Below are 17,753 nucleotides of genomic sequence, written 5' to 3'. Positions count from 1 at the left end.
AAAACTTCAGTTGATGCAAAAACGCTTTTCTGACATTTTGGGCAGAATACAGTCCTGTTCTTAGTGGCACTTAAACAGCCAAGAAACAGTGAAAGACAGCTTGAGATAAGGTTTTACTGCAGGAAAGTTCAAAGGGTCATTATTTCTGCTTTGTTTTATAGCTAGAAAATAGAGTGAGGTTTTAAAACTGCAACTGTGACAGTATGAGGCAACGTTATAAAAAAGCTATATAACTGAAAATAAAAATATGAATTTTTATTTTAAATCTTTGCTACTTATGTTCTATTCATTATCCGCACTACACATACAATTCATTACATCATACTTTTTTTTTTCACTTCAGGTTTGCATCTTATTAACCATCCCAAAATACACACTAACACCATATTTTTGCTTACGAGTTTCAAAAGAACGTTCAAGTAAACTAGGGATTAAAGGAGAAATGTGTGATTGATTGACTTACAATATCTCCAAAGCTCTATCATTTATTAAGTTAATTATTAACCACTTGAGGACCGTAGGCTTAAACCCCCCTAAGGACCAGGACAACTTTTACAAAATAGGCCACTGCAGCTTTAAGGCCTTGCTGCAGGGCCGTACAACTCAGCACATAAGTGCAGGGCTGTGGAGTCGGTCCAAAAATCCACCGACTCCGACTCCGACTCCTCAGTTTAGGATTCCACCGACTCCGACTCCACGACTCCGACTCCTCTAATTTGCATATTACAATTTTGTTGATTAAAAGTATGTAACATGAAATTCGTCTCTTAACTGCCAACGCTTAGGAATTTTACAAGACAACTGAAGTGAGAAGGATATGTAGACTACTATATTTATTCCCTTTAGACTAAAACTAGTCCTTGGTAAGAGTACTTGTAAAAGGTACAAACCGGAACAAAGAACATCTATCAGGCCCTAGGCAATGTAAGTGTGGGTACATGTAAGAATGATGTGCAGGTACTCTGCAGGGGAATGAGGAGATTGTAAACAGACAACACCTCTGTGTTCAATGTGGACAGCATTCTCAGTGGATTCCTGCAGCTCTGTGGGGAGTGCATATGTAGAGTATAGTACTACTGTGTAACAAAGTAAACCTGAGACAGATGAAATTAAAGTTTTATACATACCTGGGGCTTCCTCCAGCCGCCTTCAGGATAATCAGTCCCTGTATGTCCTCCTCCACCACCTGGATCTTCTGCTATGAGTCCAGGTACTTGAGCCAGTCAGGCGTAGTGCGCATGCACACACTCCGCCGCCAGGAGCATACTACACCTGTGCAGCACTATTGCGCAGGTGCAGAATGTTCCTGGCTGTGGGAGCGGCATGCGGCCGGACAGCGCTGACTGGCTGAATTACCAGGACTCATAGCAGAAGATCCGGGTGGTGGAGGACAGCGAGGGACTGATTAGCCTGAAGGGGGCTGGAGGAAGCCCCAGGTATGTATAAAACTTTACTTTTCATCCATTTCAGTTACCCTTTAATTTGTAGTCACCAAACCAAATTTTAATAACATATCACATTATTTGATTTCATCAGCAAAGGGAGTGCATACATTTGCATAAATCAGCATCAATGCAGAATTGTTTCCATCTCGTTGACCATCTCTATTAGTGACACAGCTACACATCAGGCTTTGTACTTACAGCATAGATGTTATTTAGTATATATAAGAGATTCCTGTGTACACATCATATATACAGTCACAATCAGATATGTATATCTGACCTTAAAAATACAGGGACTGCTTTATTGAAGCAGCACAAGTAACTAATTTTGACTGGTTTATTTCATTTTTGTGGACTAAGCACAGCTATTACTGTATATATACTGTATATATACATTATTTTTAATGACTATTATCTGAGAAATAGAACATTTTATCATATTTTCTATTTTAATTACAGTTACAAATTCATTAGGAGTCGGAGTCGGTGCATTTTTTCCCGACTCCGACTCCAGGCACCCAAAATTGCCCGACTCCACGACTCCGACTCCACGACTCCGACTCCGACTCCACAGCCCTGCATAAGTGATCCCCCCCCCTCCCCTTTTCTGCCCACCAACAGTGCTCTCTATTGGTGGGCAATGATTGCTCCCAGGATGTTTTTTTATTTTTTGTAAATATTTTTTTTATAAATTTTACCTTCTTTTTATTATTTAAATATCCCCCCCCCCCCCTGCCAGCCAATCAGCGCGATTGGCTGTCATAGGCTTCAGTCTATGACAACGGATCGCTGCCTTGTCTCCCCAGGGGACAGCTGAGTGACAAGGCTGTCCCCAGTACAGCGCTGCTGTAGATCGCAGCGCTGTACACACTAAATAGACGGCGGTTTCGCCGTCTAACAGTCTACTAGCCGCGATCGCAGCTGGGAGACTGATGGCAGAGCGGAGCTCCGTCATCCAAGCGGACATGCACACATATCGGCGTGTGCGATGTCCTGCAAAACACGCCCCAAGGACTGCATAGCAATCGGAGTTAGGCGGTCCTGGGGCCACCGCCGCGTCCACACCACTTAAGCGGGGCGGTCCTTAAAGAGAACCCGAGGTGGGATTTAATTATGTTAGTGGGGCACAGAGGCTGGTTGTGCACACTAACACCAACCTCTGTTGCCCCATGGTGTGCCTCCAGGACCCTCCTGCGCGCCGCTATACCCCCCGCAATGCTGGCGACACGCAGCATGTCGCCAGCACAATGTTTACCTATGCGCTGTCTGTCAGCACCACTCCCCCGCCTTCTCCGTATCGGCGCTACCCGCCTGCGTCACTTCCCTCCAATCAGCGGGAGGGAAGGGACGCGGGCGGGTAGCGCCGATACGGAGGAGGCGGGGGAGCGGCGCTGACTGACGCCGCATAGGTAAACATTGTGCTGGCGACATGCTGCGTGTCGCCAGCACTGCGGGGGGTATAGCGGCGCGCAGGGGGGTCTTGGAGGCACACCATGGGGCAACAGAGGCTGGTGTTAGTGTGCACAACCAGCCTCTGTGCCCCATTAGCATAAGTAAATCCCACCTCGGGTTCTCTTTAACAAGTTAAATAGTGTTTTCTGTTAGAGCTGGTCCACACTAGACACAGTTGCAGGACGGACACTGCAGTCCGGATCAGGGGAAGTACCCACCGTACTGCAAACTGATGAAAGTGCATCAGTTTTGCATCAGTTTCCGTTCAGGTTTTTCCCTGACAGAAAACGTCTCCATCATTAGGAAGGAGTGGGAGGATTTTTTTGGGCCAATCATAAAGCTCAGGCTATCCGTTTTAACATCCGTTTTTTGCCTGTGGAGCTGGAGATGCGTTTTCTCATTGCTTTCACTACCCCTGCGTGTATCCGTGGTCCTGATCCGTTGCGTGAAAATGCAGCAGATCCGGACCTTCCGTTCAGGTTTTTTAAAACGGATCCCCGCAAACGCAGACGGATCCGTTTTTTACTTGGGTGAGGCTGGCTGCTATTTTCAACATTAGTATCCGGGACTCCGTTTTTCATCAGGTTTGGAAAACGCAGCCACGGATACATTTCCGGACCTAGTGTGGACCAGCTCTTACTGGTAATCTGCTTTGGAGGTTTGCGAAGAACAGCTTTTTCTGCTTATGTATTGTCTCTGTATTTCTTCCTGCCTTCTTGTATCTTCCAGAGCTGTGTCAGTAGTTCCTCTTCGCCTCTTACCTTGTCTTTCCTACTTTCTACTGTTTATGGAGCTGTCAGTCAACCACTGAGAGAAGTGCATCCCCATTTCTGGGTACCTAATCAGACAGCTGGGCTAGACAGACAGTTTGGGGAATATATACATTTTATTAAGCTGATAACCTTTGAAGGAAATAAAACTTTCCAATTGTGTAAGTTCCAAACATTATTCTTCGTTGTAAAAAAAATAATAGTATATCTTTGTAAAAAAAAAAGTTTTATTTCTAAAATACTATTTCTAAAATAGGTCCCTATATGTACCCCAATTTATTTTCTTTTTACCTGGTCTGTGTGCCTTTGCCTAACTGCAGGAACTGTGCAGTGCCAGCGGGATTGTGGGAAGTTTTTTTAAGCTACATTAACAAGCTTATCTCAGCATGCATATAACAGGAAGCTTCCTATTTTGGATAAGATATGGACACTATGACCAGAAGGCAATTGAATCCCTCCTTCCCTGTGAAAAGTTTTCACAGTAATGTAAGTATGCTGTCTACGTGCTGTTAGTGTTATGATATAGTGTTTTCCCTGAGTTTCTTTGAAGATTTAAATTCCATAGCTATTCTTTGTTACTCCATGGCAATTTGGTTATCTGTTTCCTCCTATCCATGGTGAACTGAATTTCCACATTGATTTTGAGCATTCAAAGTGTACATAAATATGTGAGCGCAAGAAGTATCCACGCAGTCACTATTGGCATCACATAGAAACGATAAAGATGGAAACAGCAGAAATAGTCTTTTCTTCTTTTTAATACCGTATGTCCCCTAAAACTGAACACTAAATGCAACAGGATAGGTAAGCGAAAGAAGTAATGTCACTGCTGCATAAAAAGGAGTACTACTTGCTTTTTAACTGGAATCCGTCCCTCTTGATTGACTTGAAGTTTCACCTTGGTATATCTATAACAATTAAAGAAACAGAAATAAATAAATAAAATTAGAACTTTTTTTCATCACACAAAAATTAGGTTCAGGCCTAGAACCCACTAGCGCAATCACTAGTGTTTTTAATTAGCGTTTCAGAAGCTATTTCATGAGCGTTTTCCGGCGCTTTGGGGAGCGATTTTAAAGTGTAAGCTTTTTGCCAGAGATTGTGTAGCGATTTGCGATTAGCGATTTTAATTCTGAGTGGTCCTTTCAATGTATCATAGTTTTAGTTACAATGCAATCGCACTCAAATCACTATGTGTAGCGATTCATGAGCGATTTGCCTGCACTTCAATACTTTGAAGCGCAAACGCTCCCAAAATGCTGCATGTCCTGCGATTGTAATTTTGCTAATCGCATTCGCTACTGTGGAATTTGTTACATTTATTCACATTGGCAAAGCGTTTAGGCTCGGTGCACACATAGCAGAAACGCTAGCATTGCGGAAAACGCTGCGTTTTTGCCTCTAATGAAAGTCTATGGGCCGCAGGAATAAACGTGTATATAAAACATATGCGTTTTCTATGCATTATCAAAGCTGGGTTTTCAAAAACGCTGGTTTTGTTGCATATTATGCAGGAACACTGCCGAAACGCACATAATGAAAGTTAACGAGGATGCAATGGTATGCGTTTTTCATGCGTTTTTATGTACGTTTTTTCTAAAAAATATATATTTTTTATGTATTTTCGCTCCCTGTAGTCTTCCAAGTGATTTGCATAAATGGAAATATAAAAACGCACGGAAAACGCATACAAACCATATGCGTTTTGTGCATGCGAACCACAAACGCATGAAAAACACATCACAAACGCACCAAAAATTCTAAATAAAAGCCTACAACATTAACATAAAACATGACATAAAACGAGGTCATATGTGAACCCAGCAAGAGGGAAAGTGCTAGCGATTTAAAGTGCTCCCTAAATGCTCAAAAAATCGATCTAGTGGGTTCCAGGTCTCAATGTTGCTATAAGTAGATCAGGGGTGCCCATTAGGTAGATCGCGATCTACCGGTAGATCGCGATCTACCGGTAGATCGCGAAGGACTTCATGGTAGATCCCGACCCCACTACATTTTCAATTCTGTATATACAATGTGCTCCTAAAATTGTACATAGGTAGATCACTTTGACTTGCTAATTTTTTAAAGTAGCTCACAAGCCGAAAAAGTATGGGCACCTCTGAAGTAGATGATAACAGTAGGAGGTGCCTCAAAAGTAAAGAGGGACTTTGAAAGAGATACGGTACTCTTGAGCTTACAGTCTTCCCCCACATAGTCCCATTCCATAGGTTTATGAAAAAACAACATATCTCTATAGCAAGGGCGTAACTACAGGAGACCACCCCACTGACCGCAGGGGGATCCAGAGCTGTAAGAGGGCTCCAATAACCACCTCCCTCCCATAAAGGGGTCCATCCTTCAAATCAGTGTTTGTGGCTACACTTGTTATGGGTGTGAAGATTATGATGCCCACACTTGTTTTATGACCCTTGCAAGGTGGGCCCCCTGGCTGTGAGGGTCACCAGGAGTAGGCAAGGGAGAGGGTATGAACATTGGGGGGCCCCAGGATTTGTAACTAAGCCCCTGCTCTAAAGATACCTGTATGAAAAGGAACAAGAGTTCTAACTAAAATAAAAATTATGAGAAAAATCAGGTGAGATCTTCAGACCTCGTACTCAAGAAATGAGTACAATATTCAACAGCGGAACTAGTGAGTGGTCTGGACCTGCTTAATGTAAAATATTTTAAGGAATAACATGAATGAAAATTATAGTATTTCTCACAGTGATAAATACTATATATATATACATGTATTAACGCTCTGCAAAGCAAGATTCACAACATTAAAGGCTGCCATACACTGGTCGATTACCACCAGATCGACCAGCAGATAGATCCCTCTGTGATCGAATCTGATCAAAGAGGGATCTATTGGCTGCCTACACTGCAAACAGATTTTGAATCGATTTCACTATGAAACAGATTCACATTTCTATGGAGCTGTAACCGCCCCCCCCCCCCCCCCCATACATTACCTGATCTGGCCGATGCGAGTCCCCCGGTCTCTGCTGTCTTCTTCTCCGATCTGGGCACCACCTTCACTTTACTTCCTGTCCGGGGAAGTTTAAACAGTAGAGGGTGCTCTACTGTTTAAACTTCCTGTCGGAACAGGAAGAGGTGAAGCCTGCTGGAGTCCAGCGGAGAAGGAACAGCGGGGACAGCGGGCATACAGGGCATACACGTCGGCCGGATCAGATAATGTATTGCTGCTAGCGTCGGTCATCGGACATTTGAATGCCGCTATCGACGCACTTTCGACCCGTTGGCGATCGAGTGAAATCTTCAGCGTGGACAGATCGATTGGAACGATCGATTTCGGATGGAAATCGATCGTTTGGTCAGCGTTTGCGCAACGATTTCACAGGGAAATATTGTAAGTGTATGGGCCCCTTTAGGATAGCATCAGTGGGGTTAAGACTTTGTAGAAGGAATTTCCAATGGTAGATACAGAGGTAGAGATTTGAGACATGTATCAAAGTGATCAGACTGAACCGCAGATGAGTTGGTACAAATGTCTGCCAGTAAATGGACACATTTCGTGGTCAATATACTTAAAGAGGAACTCCAGTGAAAAGAATGTAATAAAAAAAAGTGCTTCATTTTTATAATAATTATGTACAGTATAAATGATTTAATCAGTGTTTGCCCAATGTAAAATCTTTCCTCTCCCCGATTTACATTCTGACATTTATCACATGGTGACATTTTTACTGCTGGCAGGTGATGTCACTGAAGTAGCTGCTGCTTGCTTTTTTGGCAACTGTAAACAGTTATTTCCCACAATGCAACGAGGTTCACAGACAGGAAACTGCCAGGACCATGGTCCTCACAGTTTCCTGTGGGAGGGGTTTCACCACAATATCAGCCATACAGAGCCCCCCGGTGATCTGTTTGTGAAAAGGAATAGATTTCTCATGTAAAAGGGGGTATCAGCTACTGAATGTGATGAAGTTCAATTCTTGGTTACGGTTTCTCTTTAAGGTGCCCATACATCAAATCTGGGTGCAGGGCAAAAACGGGCAGCCTAACGGCCGTTTTGCACGGCGATGCTTCTTCCGAGACTGGTATATACAGCATATTACTTGGAATGTTTTGCTGGAAATTGCTGGAACACTGAATAAATCCAACACTGCTGCAGTGACTGATTGTCTATTCACTCAACTTTATCGATATTGCATCTGTATTCAACTTTCATCATGAGCAATGAGCACACAGCAATAATTGTTGAGGTAGAAGTTTGTGACTTTATACACCTCTCTGCCACTAACCTTGACTGTCCCTTTTTGGAACTTGGAGTAACTCTCGTAGTGCCGGCGGTTTTCACAAGCTCTTATTGATCGATGCAACTTATTGAGCAAGTCAGTCTTACACGCGCCATGTCCGAACGATAAATGCGGCCAATTTCGCCCTGAAATTGGTTGCATCATCGATCGGACATGCTGTTGGCGGCACCAATTTTTATCTGATCCGTTTATAATCATCGGATGGTCGATCGGCCGCCAAGTCGACTGATGTATGGCCACCTAAACATTGGTGATATCACCAAACAACCAACTGGAAACTGGAGAACAGGGTGGTCATCCCAGACATAGCAGCAACAAGACAGGAAGGAAGGGGAAGGCGGGTTGGAAAAAAGCGGGGGGGGGGGGGGGGGAGGAGGGGACATGAGGAACAGCAGGGGGGAAGGAGTAGTGGAATAAAATAAGATCAAAAGAAAAAAAATGAAAATTAGGATAAAAACTACAAACAAAGGCAAGGTGAAAAAGAAATAGGAGGAGAAGAAAAGGAGGGATAGAGGAAGGTAAATAATGAAGTGGGAGGAACCAAGAAAGAAGGAAGGGGGGCGGATGGGAGAGGAAGAGGGAGGAGGTAAAGAGTAGTGCAAGTGAGGGAAAATGTAGGTGTGAATAGTGGAAAAAAAATAAGAGAAACAAATGAAAAAAAAGGGGAACGGGAGAAAAGGGAGAAGATAGGCGACAAATAAAAGAGGGAAAGGAAAAAGTATTACGATGCTGCAAGTACTGTGTCGATCACTTGAATGAGTTATCAGCTGCAGAAAGCAGGAGCCCTTTTCACTCAGCAAAATTATGCAGTAACAGTCATCAGACCTTAGGGCCTTTTTTCACTAGCCTGCGATTTGCAAATCGCAAGGTACATTAAACTAATGGAAACTGCAGCCGCAATTTCCATTAGTGCGATCCGATTCCGATGCGATTTTGGTCAAAGCGCAATCGTCGTTCTGCCGCGTTTTGTATGCAATTGAGCTGTACTATAATGAGTATAGTAGCTCAATCACAATCGCATGGTGGAAATTGAAACGCAATTGCGATCGGAATCGCGATCGCAATCGCATTTCATAGTGGAAAAGAGCCTTTAACATTCTTATTTGCCAATCTCTGCTAGGAACACTGTAGTGTAGAGTAACTACATATTATTGTGTAAACAAAAAACAAGGTAGGCAATCTGAAATAACCTTATCACGTATCCCTGTGGTTCACAGAGGTAAATGGAAAGGACTGCCTCTTATTCACTTCAAAGGCTTATTCATGTAAACCTAAAGACACTGCAGAGCGTCTGACTTCCCTGACGTCTGCAGAATTCCAGGAACGGAGTGAGCCAGTGACGTGTAAAGAGACCAGGGGTTACTAGTAAGTCATTTCCATATAATGGTGCACTGTTGCCATGGCAATCATAAAAAAACAAGGTAAGCTGAGCTGCCTGAAATAGCACTTTCAATTCAAAGCAGAGTTTAGCTGTAATTTTTATAACTGAATCTTACAGAAATGCAGTTCTTAAAATAAAACATGCACTTAAAGTTATTTTGAAAATGCGTTAGGTTTTTGCAATACACAAATAGAAGTTTACAGGAGCAGCTGGAAAGTACCTTGCCACTGCGGGATACCCTGAAGCCTTCTCCCGCGCACACATCAAATAAGGGGGGGGGGGGGGAGCAGGAAAAAAGGGTGTGGGGTATAGACAAAATTTTAAAGTATTGTCTAATAGAGATGACTCGAACCTAAGATTTTGGATCCACAGACGCCAACTTCCAAAAAAGTTCAAATTCGTGTAAACCGGGCAGAATGCCATAGACTTCAATGGGCAGGTGAATTTTAAGATCTACAAATACTGTTTCTGAACACAAAAGTCATGGAAAAGTTGTATCAAGGGGTCTAACACCTGGAGGGGGGCATGGCGGAGTGGGATACATGCCAAAAGCCCCTGGGAAAATTACGTATCTGATGCAGAGTAGGGTTGCAATCTCTGAAGGGCAGAAATCCCATTGCATTGCTAAATTGGAGGCATAAAGTGCTTTAAAACATCTTGCGTGTGCATACATCGATCAGGTAGTGTAAGTAGTGTACTGCTTCACACTGACAGACCAAACTCACTATTTAACGCACCGCCGCAAACAGTCGCAAAGGGTTGTCATTAGTTGACACTCCCAGGGCATAAACTCAGTCCTCTCGGCGGCAATGTTTGTGTAGTGATGGCCGTGCTCGAGCGCACGTTGTCGAGATGCCATGATGATGAAAATTGATTTAGATTTTTTTGTTTAATTGAAAATTGAAGTTACTTATACAATTCCAAATTTTTTTTTCCTGATATGTTACTTTAACCTATTTTGGTTCCTGGACGTAGAAACTACGTCCAGGAACCATGCGCGCTACCGCGCGCTCCCGCGGCCGATCGCGCGCGTGCACGCGCACTCCCGGCCGCGGATTCGGTAGCCAGGGAATCAATGTATCGGGCTATGGTGCCCGATCACTGATTCCTCTCCCTCGCTGAAAAAGCGACAGCTTCTCTCGGAAGCTGCGCCTTTTCTGGCCGTTCCCTCCCCGATGCGTCACTCTTAGCATGTGTTATGCTTAGAGTGACGTCATATAAACAAACTCATGGCCGCCATCTTGTGGCCAAAAAGTAATACTACAACTGAAAATAAAAATAAATTAAAATGAACACACATTTACATTATAAATCTATTGTTTACCTCCCACCCTCCCAAAACTACCCAAATAAAATGTTTACTATAAAAAAAAAAACCATTACAATAAAAAAAAAAAAACATGTAAATATTTACCTAAGGGTCTAAACTTTTTAAATATCAATGTAAAGATGAAATATTTCTATATTTTTTTTATTTTAAACTTGTTAATAGTGATAGATGCAAAATGGAAAAAATGCACCTTTATTTCCAAATAAAATATTGTCGCCATACATTGTGATAGGGACATAATTTTAACGGTGTAATAACCGGGACATATGGGCAAATACAATACGTGAGTTTTAATTATGGAGGCATGTATTATTTTAAAACTATAATGGCTGAAAACTGAGAAATAATGAATTTTTCCAGTTTTTTCTTATTCTTCCTGTTAAAATGCGTTTACAGTAAAGTGGCTCTTAGCAAAATGTACCCCCCAAAGAAAGCCTAATTGGTGGCGGAAAAAACAAGATATAGATCAGTTCATTGTGATAAGTAGTGATAAAGTTATAGGCTAATGAATGGGAGGTGAACATTTCTCATGTGAAAACCACGGAACCTGAATGGGTTAATAACTTTGGTAATTCCAGAGCTAATACCTGCCGAGTGCCGACAAGTGCTGACCGTTACGGTGCCATAAAGAACTTGTGCTTTATGGCAAAAGTACTCAAGTTGTAGTATCAGTTTTTATAAGTTTCAGGGAAAGGTAGGTTGTTGAAAGAAAAAATTGAAAGTTATTTATGTATAGATTTGTTAGTAAGAAAAACAACTTTATTTATAAAAAATGTCAAGGTAATAATTTCAATGATAATTTTCAATTATGATACACAGTTTGCTGGCTTGCTTGCAATAGTTAGAAGAGTATACTAGAACTACAAGGCCCAGCAACTGACTGTGGCCTGTATGCAGTGTGTAACCCACACAGACAGATGTCAATAACAGATACAGTTGGAAGCTCAGCTTATAAGCCCAGCTTATGATGATAGACAGTGTGCTGCTGGCTTGTAAGAGATAGAAGAGGATAGTACAACTGCAAGGCCCAGCAATGACTGTGGCCTGGCCTGTATGCAGACACACACACACACACACACACACACACACACACACACACACACACACACACACACACACACAGAACAATATGAGCCCTCAAAAGTGCTTTTGTTTGGGGTGCTATCAGCAATAAAGAACAGCCTAGATAACTGTCCCTGTCTCTCTGTGGGCTGTATGCAGTGTGTCTCCCACAAAGAGAGCTATGCATTAGTAAGTTCAATCACACAAATTCAGTGGAAAGATATGCACTGCTCTAATACAGTTTGCACTCACACAGATGCAGTGGAAAGATATGCACTGCTATAATACAGTGTGCACTCACACAGATGCAGTGGAAAGATATGCACTGCTTTAATACAGTTTGCACTCACACAGATGCAGTGGAAAGATATGCACTGCTCGAATACAGTGTGCAGTCACACAGATGCAGTGGAAAGATATGCACTGCTCTAACACTGTGTGCAGTCATACACATGCAGTGGAAAGGTATGCACTGCTCTAATACAGTGTGCAGTCACAAAGATGCAGTGGAAATATATGCACTGGTGGTAATACAGTGTGCAGGCAGTCAGTGGGACTACAATTACCAAGCAGCCAGCAACTGTCTGTGGGCTGTATTTATGCCGTGCCACCCACAAAGAGAGCTATGCTTTAGTAAGTTAAATCACACAAATAGAGTGGGAAGAAATGCACTGATCTAATACAGTGTGTCAGCAAGCAAGGGCACAGCTCCGACAGGGCTATATCTATACTGTGTCAGTGTCACACACACACACACACACACACACACACACACACACACACACACACACACACACACACACACACACACACACACACACACACACACACACACACACATCAGAAGAATATTAGCCCTCAAAAGAGCTGTTTTGGGGTGCTTTCAGCAACAAATTTCAGCAAGGAGCAAGCTAACAAGAGCCTAACTAACGCTTTCCAGCAACCTCTCCCTTACTAATAGCAGCATCAGCTGAGTGAGAACATGGCCGACGCTGCAGCGTTTTTATAAGGTGGGGGGGGGGCGGGGATCCGTGGGTGAAAGCAGCCTAATTGGCTGCCATGTGTCGGCTAACTGTGATGTAGAGGGTCAAACTTTAGCCCAATGACGAGGCAAAGGGGCGGGTCGAATGCGCCAAGTGTTCGCTACCCGCCATGGGCGCAGGTAGCCGATATCCACGTGAACTACCTGCCGGATGGACCGTTCGGGTCATCTCTATTGTCTATAACAATATTTTCATTGTTTTATCTTTATCTGAGATAGCATAGTAAATATGTTAACATAACTATATTAACCACTTCAGGACCACAGGTTTCTTCCCCTTCAAAACCAGAACAATTTTAACATCACACTCCTCCCATTTATTCGCCAATAACTTTATTGCTACTTATCACACTGAAATGATCTATATATTATTTTTTGTGGGAAAAGCTAGGCTTTCTTTGAGCAGTATATTTTGCTAAGACTTATCTTATTTATATGCATTTTGCAGAGAAGAAAAAAAATGAAAAAAATTCTCCATTTCTCAGCTTTCCGCCATTTAAAATAAAATGTTTAAAGATAAAATGTGCTATTAATGATGAAACAGACACATTTTATTTGCCAATTTACCCCGGTTATTACAACATTTAAATTGTGTCCCTAGTACAATGTATGGCGATAATATTTTATTTGAAAATAAAGGTGTCTTTTTTTCCGTTTAGTGTATTTTTATATTATAATAATAGTTACAAGCCTTTATTTACAAAAGCCACAGTAACATACCCTTATGACATACATATATAAAAAAAAAAAGTCCCTAAGGTAGTTTTTTATATATATATATATTTTTTCAAATGGTATAATTTTTTAATTGTTTTCTTTTGATAACTATAAGGTAGGTGAGGAAGGGGTTAAAAAAATTACAAAAATCATTTAATTTTTCTATGGATTAGTGTATTTTAGTGTATTTGAATGTATTGTTACTTTTTGGCCACAAGATGGTGCTACACTGACTTCTGTGTTGAATGAATATAAAACAGAACCAAGTGTTTACATTTGTTTCTGTCTGTTTTGACTCATCGCAGATACAGTGATGGAGGATGGAAACTGCTGTTATCCATTCCCCGATCAGGGAGGGACAGGGCTGCGGCGAATGTGGACTGGAGACATGCAACGATCGTGAGCGGCTGCAGTAAGTAAACAATATGCATATCTACAGCCACTGAGCCTGCAGTTTTGCAGGGCGTAGATATGCATAGCGCGTGTCCTGAAGTGGTTAAAAAGGGCACGGGGTGAAGCCGATATTGCAAAATGTCATCTATAACAATAAAAAATGAAAATGTATTTACTGTCATAATGAGCACTGTAAAATAGTGGTAGATATTACCAATATTTTACTACAACTAGACGTAATTCTACTCTCACACAGAACCCTCCCTCTACAGATACCTAACTCTAGCTGCCCCTGGTGGTGCCTAACCCTAAAACCCCCTTCCTGACGCCTAACCCTAAAACCCCCTTCCTGACACCCAACCCTAAAACCCTTTTCTGGACACCTAATCCCAAAGCCCCCTTTCTCCACTGCAAATAATGTTAGTACACAAGGCAATACATTTCTAAGATATTACATTTCAAAACGATAATTTATAAAATGATAGTTCTCAAAACGAATTTAAATATGATTAAAAATAATGTAAAACTATTTTTCAAAACACTAATTCTCAAAACGAAGAATTTTGGTTGGATGGGCCCAGTGCCTGCTATTTATTGGGTGCCCAAATTTCATCATTTGGCACCCAATAACCAATATTTTGCATTAGTGCCTATGGGGGCCCAAACAGTCCATTAGCCGCAGTTGCCCGAATTTCCCAATTCCTTCTCTCACTCCTGGGAGGGGCTTGCTGTTACTGCCTATCACAAGCACCTCCAGGACACTACACATGTGGATAGGGTTGTTGACCTTTGACCTAGAGCAGCCATTCTTGATGCAAAATGCAATATGGCGCCAGTGGTGGACCTCACCACATCCTTATAATAGGAACGCAGACGTTTTTCAAATTCACATTGCAAGTTGACAGAATGAAATTAACCACTTCACTACACTGGTAATTTTCACAGTTCATCTCAGCTGTTATTATTTTGGCAATAACTTTATCAATAATTATCCCAAATGATCTACATTTTGTTTTTTTCAGGGCAAATAAGGCTTTTTGTGGCTGATGTTTGTTATTAATAATTACCTTATTTTCTATGCATTTTATAAGGAAACTAAGGAAAAAAGTGAAAAAAACACACAATTTATCCACTTTCATACATTATAGCTTTAATCTAAACAGTTCTATTATACATTAAAACCACACAATTTGTCTATCCCTCTTGTTTATTTAACCACTTAATTCTATCTGGATGGATATATCCATCCAGATAGACTGTGCTGCTGCCGCTGCATGAGGCGCGCGGTTAGTTCCCCGATCAGTGAATTTGAATATAATTCTAAGTTCCCCGCAGAAAAATCGACGCTCTCTAATCAGAGACCGCAGTATTTCTGCCCCAAAAAAAGTTTCCTGTGCTCTTTATTGTTCCTGGAAGCGTGATCATACGCTTCCAGGACTTTAACTGTGGCCATCTTGTGGCCAAATAGTAAACTGCACCCACGTACATTTTTTTAATAAAGAATTATATTATTTTACATTTAAAATTATCTGTTTTCCTCCCACACCAAAAATTACCCAAATACATTTTTTTAATAAAAAAAATAAAAAAAAATGACAATAAAAAAAACAAAAACAACATACCGGTAAATAGTTACCTAAGGGTCTGAACTTTTTAAATATGAATGTCAAGAGAGTATATTATTATATTTTTTTTAAATTATAAGCTTATAAATAGTGATGGACACAAATTGAAAAAATGCACCTTTATTCCTAAATAAAATATTGGTGCCATAAATTGTGATAGGGACATAATTTAAACGGTGTAATAACCGGGACAAATGGGCAAATAAAGTACATGTGTTTTAATTATGGTAGCATGTATTAATTTTAAACTATAATGGCCAAAACCTAAGAAATAATAATTTTTTTTCCATTTCTTTCATAATTTTCCTGTTAAAATGGATTTAGAAAAAAATAATTCTTAGCAAGATGTACCACCCAAAGAAAGCCTAATTAGTGGCGGAAAAAACAAGATATAGATCAATTAATTGTGATAAGTAGCAATAAAGTTATTGGCGAATGAATGGGAGGTGAATGTTGCTCGGATGCATTTTTCAACGCTGTAGGCTGAAGTGGTTAAACAGTTCATTTGTTTTGATAATGTTGTACATGTAACAATTAAGTAATGTATACAATTTGCTACTGTCTGCTTCTAGAATGTGTATTTTACACGTGTTTACTAATTAACTATGCCATTGAATTCCATGGGAGGAGGAGAGGGGTTTGCTGTCCTTATTTTACAACTCTGTAGTGATGTTATCAGGTCAGAGATAAGTAAGTTAGTGTTATCTAAGATCTTGTAGGAAGGAGAGTGCATAGACTTATTTTAACATTATGGACAGCAAATGGTTAAGCTACATACAAACACTAGGTTCAACTCCTCCCACTGGATTGAACTCTTTATCTTGGTAGATAAAGACCCCTTTGCGCGTGGAACATGCATTATCTAATGTGTGTACAGCGCCCATCTGACATCACCTACATTTTGGGGGGAGGGCCCATCACACGACAGAGCTGTTTCTTGCAGCCAGTGGGAGTAGCGAAAACAATTTAATCAGGGGCTGTGCAGGCGTTAGGGGGTTGCTTGCCAGATCTTTAGGTGACATTGGCTGGCTGCTGTACACGCGCTAGATGCACACACAATTCTCACCCAAGGTGGTCATTATTGGCCACCTCGGCTAAGTTTGACCTATTGTGTGTACATAGCTTAACCCTGAAAAGTGGCTTGGTGCTGCAGGGAGCCAGACACTGAAGAGCCTTGGAATATGAATGAAGTGTTTTCTAGTAGACTGGAATTCCTCTTTAAGCTGCAGACATTAGGTCTGTGTTTATTATGGTGATAATGGAATACCATCACTCTCAATGTATACTGCAGGAAGAGAAATGTTTATAACACATTTGTAGTTTGGTGGCTGCTGTCTGGCAGGGCCCAGTTTGCTGATTGTGTCTGTCAGCTGATGAGGCGAGCGACCAATACTCCAGAGGGAGCCGCACAGGGCTGCCTAGATCATCATAGCAGATAACTGCGGTACAGCCACTCTAGTCTCATCATGTATTGTTAGCGGTATCTCTGTGTTTCCTCCTGAGGCATCTGCACCTCTGCATGCTCTGCTCACATGCAGAATGGAAAGAAAGACAACATTAACCCTTTCGGGACCAGCCGCCTAACCGCCCCTTAAGGACCAGGTGATTTTGCATTGGGGGGAGGCGCGTTTGGGGGGTCAAGCAAGTTATAGAAGTGGTTACTGTAGAAAATATCTATGATATAACCATGTCTTATTTGTCTATTTGATATTTAGGGCCTTCTTTTTCTTCAAGGTTCATGTAAATTTGGCTAAATTGGCTCCACCAACATTATCTCACGACCATGCCCAATTTTTGCATTGATGCATTGCGCAGAATGTGTGTAAAATTGAGGTGTGGCTTAAACTGTGTCAGGGGTGTGTTTTAGTGTCCTTTTTTCCTGGCTCCAAATCTTGGAAGGTATTAGAACAGCCAATGAAGTATATTTGATTGCAATCAGATTTTGTACTCCCTTGACCAGAGTTGTCAAACACAAGGCCCGTGGGCTGAGTGCAGCCCTCCTTGTCATTTTATGTGGCCCTCCAAAGCTTCCAATGCCCATCATTGTAAGCAGCAAATGAATGACAGCACACTGCCTTCCCTTTCGGAGGAGCACACCATTGAAACATGGTCAGTTTACCATTACTAAAAAGACTGTGAGGGAAGTGGAGTCTAGCATCTTGCCTTGGTCCTTTCATCTTGATCCTTTTCTTCTGAGGCATACTCTGCTAAAGTGGGAGGAGCTTAACCTGCCCCCTATGTTCACTATAGTTA

At 41.6% G+C, this 17,753-nt stretch overlaps 1 protein-coding gene across 2 annotated transcripts in view; it reads right to left on the bottom strand.

Moving 5' to 3' along the window:
- The window catches only part of PLCB1 (phospholipase C beta 1), an 887,760-nt gene that overhangs the window by 356,284 nt on the left and 513,723 nt on the right, over window positions 1-17,753 (bottom strand). For both annotated transcript variants that reach the window (XM_068232505.1, XM_068232506.1), the window contains one exon: window positions 4,522-4,575. In XM_068232505.1, the coding sequence (XP_068088606.1) occupies window positions 4,522-4,575 (54 nt within the window). The remainder of the gene's footprint in view (window positions 1-4,521; window positions 4,576-17,753) is intronic.

This window comes from Hyperolius riggenbachi, chromosome 4, assembly GCF_040937935.1.
Source record: "Hyperolius riggenbachi isolate aHypRig1 chromosome 4, aHypRig1.pri, whole genome shotgun sequence".
NCBI classification, from domain to species: Eukaryota; Metazoa; Chordata; class Amphibia; order Anura; family Hyperoliidae; genus Hyperolius; species Hyperolius riggenbachi.
The sequence above is the reverse complement of the archived record's forward strand: the minus strand, read 5'-3'. Positions and strand labels throughout refer to the sequence as shown.